General features: G+C 40.9%; 1 protein-coding gene across 1 annotated transcript; it reads left to right on the top strand.

The window, feature by feature from the left end:
- Window positions 1-496: 496 nt before the first annotated feature.
- Window positions 497-1,727, top strand: LOC131904630 (protein arginine N-methyltransferase 1-like). The gene has a single exon (XM_059255701.1). The coding sequence runs from the start codon at window positions 529-531 to the stop codon at window positions 1,588-1,590; it is 1,062 nt and encodes a 353-aa protein (XP_059111684.1). The 5' UTR covers window positions 497-528; the 3' UTR covers window positions 1,591-1,727.
- Window positions 1,728-5,048: the final 3,321 nt, after the last annotated feature.

Raw genomic sequence — 5,048 nt, 5'->3', positions numbered from 1 at the left:
GATATAGAAGAAATATATTTCAACACACTAAAGTCTGTATGTGGAAAACTCAAAATCAATAGTGAAAAGCTCTAAGGTCAGGAATAAAATATAGGTACTCACTCTTACAAATTATAGCTAATGTGGTAAGTACATAAAGTCTTAGCCAGAGAAATTGAAAAAGAAAATGAAACAATTTGCATCTCTGAAAAGATAAAGTGAAATTCTCACTATTTACCAAGGATATAATTTTATTATATAAAAATTTACTGAATTAAAAATTAAAATTAAAACCAATAAAAGGTTTGAATCTAAGTTCAATATAAAAAAATTATTTTGAACTCCTTAGTTCAAAAACAAAATAATCCCATTTATAGGATAATCAGAGGGAATGAATTAACAAGATAAAATATCTCCACAATTAAAATTACTGAGAAAAGAAATTAAAGAGAAAACTAAATAAAATGATATTCTGTGTATATATGAATTATAAGAAATAATATGTCGGAAGAAAGGGGGGGTCTCGGAGGCCGGAGGACTCGGGTGAAGATGGCGGCAGCCGAGGCCGCGAACTGCATCATGGAGGTTTCCTGTGGCCAGGCAGAAAGCAGTGAGAAGCCCAATGCTGAGGACATGACATCCAAAGACTACTACTTTGACTCCTATGCCCACTTTGGCATCCATGAGGAGATGCTGAAGGATGAAGTGCGTACCCTTACATACCGCAACTCCATGTTTCACAATCGACACCTCTTCAAAGACAAGGTGGTGCTGGACGTGGGCTCGGGCACTGGCATCCTTTGCATGTTTGCGGCCAAGGCAGGGGCCCGCAAGGTCATCGGGATTGAGTGCTCCAGTATCTCTGATTATGCTGTGAAGATTGTCAAAGCCAACAAGTTAGACCACGTGGTAACCATCATCAAGGGCAAGGTGGAGGAAGTGGAGCTGCCTGTGGAGAAAGTGGACATCATCATCAGCGAGTGGATGGGCTACTGTCTGTTCTATGAGTCCATGCTCAACACGGTGCTGCATGCCCGGGACAAGTGGCTGGCACCTGATGGCCTCATCTTCCCAGACCGGGCCACCCTTTATGTCACAGCCATTGAGGACCAACAGTATAAAGACTACAAGATCCACTGGTGGGAGAATGTATATGGTTTTGATATGTCCTGCATCAAAGACGTGGCCATCAAGGAGCCCTTGGTGGATGTGGTGGACCCAAAGCAGCTGGTCACTAATGCCTGCCTCATAAAGGAGGTGGACATTTATACAGTCAAGGTAGAGGACCTGACCTTCACCTCCCCCTTCTGCCTCCAAGTGAAGAGGAATGACTACGTGCATGCATTGGTGGCTTACTTCAACATCGAGTTCACCCGATGCCACAAGAGGACCGGCTTTTCTACCAGTCCTGAGTCCCCATGCACACACTGGAAGCAGACCGTGTTCTACATGGAGGACTACCTAACAGTGAAGACTGGCGAGGAGATCTTTGGCACCATTGGCATGAGGCCCAACGCCAAAAACAATCGCGACCTGGACTTTACCATCGACCTGGACTTCAAGGGACAGCTATGTGAGCTCTCTTGCTCCACCGACTACCGGATGCACTGAGGAGGCGCCAGGCTGGCCCTTCTGCAGAAGAGGGCTCAGGGGCTGGGCTTGGGGGATGGGAGGGTACATCGTGACTGTGTTTTTCATAACTTATGTTTTTATATGGTTGCGTTTACACCAATAAATCCTCAGCTGACGGTTCCAAAAAAAAAAAAAAAAGAAATAATATGTCAAAATCTATATATCACCAAGAACTATCTCTAGAGTCAATGTAATTTTTAACAAAACTCCAGTGACACTTTTATGGAAGTATACGTTTGGTTTTTTTTTTGTTTTGTTTTTTTGGGTTTTTTTTTAATTTAATTTTATTTTATTTTACAATACAATTCAGTTCTACATATCAGCCATGGATTCCTTTGTTCTCCCCCCTCCTGCCCCCTTCCCCTTCCCCCCAGCCTTCCCCCTATTCCCACCTCCTCCAGGGCAAAGCCTCCACAGAGGATTGAGATCAACCTGGTAGATTCAGTCCAGGCAGGTCCAGTCCCCTCCTCCCAGGCCGAGCCAAGCGACCCTGTATAAGCCCCAGGTTTCAAACAGCCAACTCATGCAATGAGCACAGGACCCGGTCCCACTGCCTGGATGCCTCCCAAACAGATCAAGCCAATCGACTATCTCACCCATTCAGAGGGCCTGATCCAGTTGGGGGTCCCTCAGCCACTGGTTCATAGTTCAGGTGTTTCCATTTGTTTGGCTATTTGTCCCTGTGCTTTATCCAACCTTGATCTCAACAATTCTTGCTCATATAAACCCTCCTCTTGCTTGCTAATTGGACTCCCAGAGCTCCACCCAGGGCCTAGCCGTGGATCTCTGCCTCCAGCTCTCTCAGTCATTGGATGGGGTTTCTAGCATGACAATTAGGGTGTTTGGCCATCCCATCACCAGAGTAGGTCAGTTCGGGTAGTCTCTCGACCATTGCCAGCAGTCTATTGTGGGGGTATCTTTGTGGATTTCTGTGGGCCTCTCTAGCACTTTGCTTCTTCCTATTCTCATGTGGTCTTCATTTACCATGGTCTCCTATTCCTTGTTTTCCCTCTCTGTTCTTGATCCAATTGGGATCTCCCACTCTCCCAAGCTCTCTTTCCCTCGACCCTCACCCTTCATTACCCCTACTCATGTCCAGATTGTTCGTGTAGATCTCATCCATTTCTCCATCATTTGGTGATCCCCATGTCTTTCTTGGGGTCCTGTTTTCCAGGTAGCCTCCCTGGTGATGTGAGTAGCAGTCCAGTCATCCTTGTTCCACATCTAGTATCCTCCTATGAATGAGTACATACCATGTTTGTCTTTCTGAGTCTGGGTTACCTCACTCAGGATGATTTTTTTCTAGATCCATCCATTTCCTGCAAACCTCATTGGGAATCAATCTCCCCCAAGATCCAGCTATACCACTCTTGGGCATATACCAAAGGAATGCCCAATCATACCACAAGAGCACTTGCTCAGCTATGTTCATATCAGCATTGTTAGTAATAGCCAGAACCTGGAAACAACCTAGATGCCCTTCAACTGAAGAATGGATAAATAAAATGTGGTACATATACACAATGGAATACTACTCAGCAGAGAAAAACAATGACATCATGAGGTTTGCAGGAAGTATAAGTTTTTTAAAGTCCTAATATACCTCCTGAACCCTAAGGACACTAACAGCTAAAGAAGCTGACCTGCAGGCAGCCACTTCCTTATTTCACATTTATTATGAAGACACAACAGCCAAAGTAGTGTGGTATTGGCATAAAACAAGCATAGAGATCAATGGACTAGAAGAGAGAGACCCCTGAAATAGACTGGTCTAAAAGCAAGTGGTCTCTCACCAATAATGGACTGATTTAAATTCTAACTTTACTATAACTTGTAATCAACAGGCACTTAATAGAAACTGTATTTGAAACTCTGTACCTTACCACTCCAAAACTAGTGCTACTAAACCATTATTCTGTATTTCTTTTTAAGATTGATTTTAATTCAGTTATGTGCACACATATATTATCGGCTTGTGTGTTTGTATACTTGCTTACAGGTGCCCTCAGCCAGTAAAGGGCATCATATTCCATGGAGCTGGAGTTGTGAGCTGTTTAATGTGGGTGCTGGGAATTGAATGTAGGTATTCAATGCTCTTAACTATTAAGCCATCTCTCCAATACTCACTATTCTGTATTTTAATTTCAGCACAATATTCAATAAATTCTGGGATATTTGATAGATTTTTCTAATATTAATTTGTGTTAAGTGGTTTTTACAACCATATGATAATATAAGTGTTCAGAGTATGTTGAAAGTAGTTTAGGAATCTATGATATTTTGTATATTAGGTATATTAAACTGTTCTCAAATTACTGGGTTTGACAACTTCATTATAACTCAAGGAGCATTTGAATAGCCAAATAAACTTTACAGAGGATAAAGAGGAAAGAAAGATCTCTTTAATAGATGGTCCTAGGAAAGCTAGATGTCCATACACAAAAATTAACTCAAAGTTGATTAAAAAACATAAATGCAATATTTGAAACCAAAAAGACTCTTGGAAGAAAAACAGAAAATATTGATATTGGTCTTAGCAAAGACTTTTAAAGGACATCAAAAGCACAAAACAGAAAGCAAAACCTAATATGCTCTATCACGTGTGTGTGTGTGTGTGTGTGTGTGTGTGTGTGTGTGTGTGTGTGTGCGCGCGTGCATGATTATAAATTCTATTCCTCTAGGGAGAACCCTGACTAATAAAGATTTTGGTACCAGAAGTGGTTCTAGAGCAACAGAAGTATAAGGATGAATTTTTTTTTAAGTATATGGAATAGACTTTCCAATTTGCCAACACCTACTGTTACTGAATCTGTTACTGAAGCCTCTCCTAAAAGCTTGGAAATTACTGAAAGCCCACGGTGTGTAAATGCTAGCAAGGAAAATCAACCTGTATAAATTGTTGAAGTTCCTATAACCACTAGAGAAAACTGAGTGAAGGTGCTACAAAAACAAAAATAGAACTACCAGTCGGAAACTCCATTTCCAATGTATATGTGTACACTTTGAGTATGTGTTTCAGTATTTCTCTTCTTCCTGTGGGACTTATTTCATATACTATAAATGACATCATTACCAATCCACATAACCATAAACGAGAGAGAGAGAAAGACAAAAGATAGGTAGAGAGAGAGAGAGAGAGAGAGAGAGAGAGAGAGAGAGAGAACAGACAGATGAGAGAGAGAGAGATGTAGAGAGATACATAGATATAGAAGATGCAGATGCATAACTTGAGAACAGTATCTCAAAGTGAAATCTGTACTTATAAGTTCATTGCAATGTCTCATAATAACTAAAATATTGAAACATGTTTTCATTAATGGGTGAATAGACAAAATAATACAATATTGCAGAAAATGGAATTATTATTAATAAAAATAGGAAACCTTCTGAAATATGTGAATAAATATGGGAAACATTACACTATGAAATCAGCCACA

Source organism: Peromyscus eremicus, chromosome 2 (genome assembly GCF_949786415.1).
Source record: "Peromyscus eremicus chromosome 2, PerEre_H2_v1, whole genome shotgun sequence".
NCBI lineage: Eukaryota > Metazoa > Chordata > Mammalia > Rodentia > Cricetidae > Peromyscus > Peromyscus eremicus.
This window is presented reverse-complemented; position numbering and strand designations above follow the sequence as displayed.

Excerpts from the sequence above, each read along its gene's own strand:
- LOC131904630 (XM_059255701.1), top strand. The coding sequence starts at position 529 with ATGGCGGCAGCCGAGGCCGCGAACTGCATCATGGAGGTTTCCTGTGGC.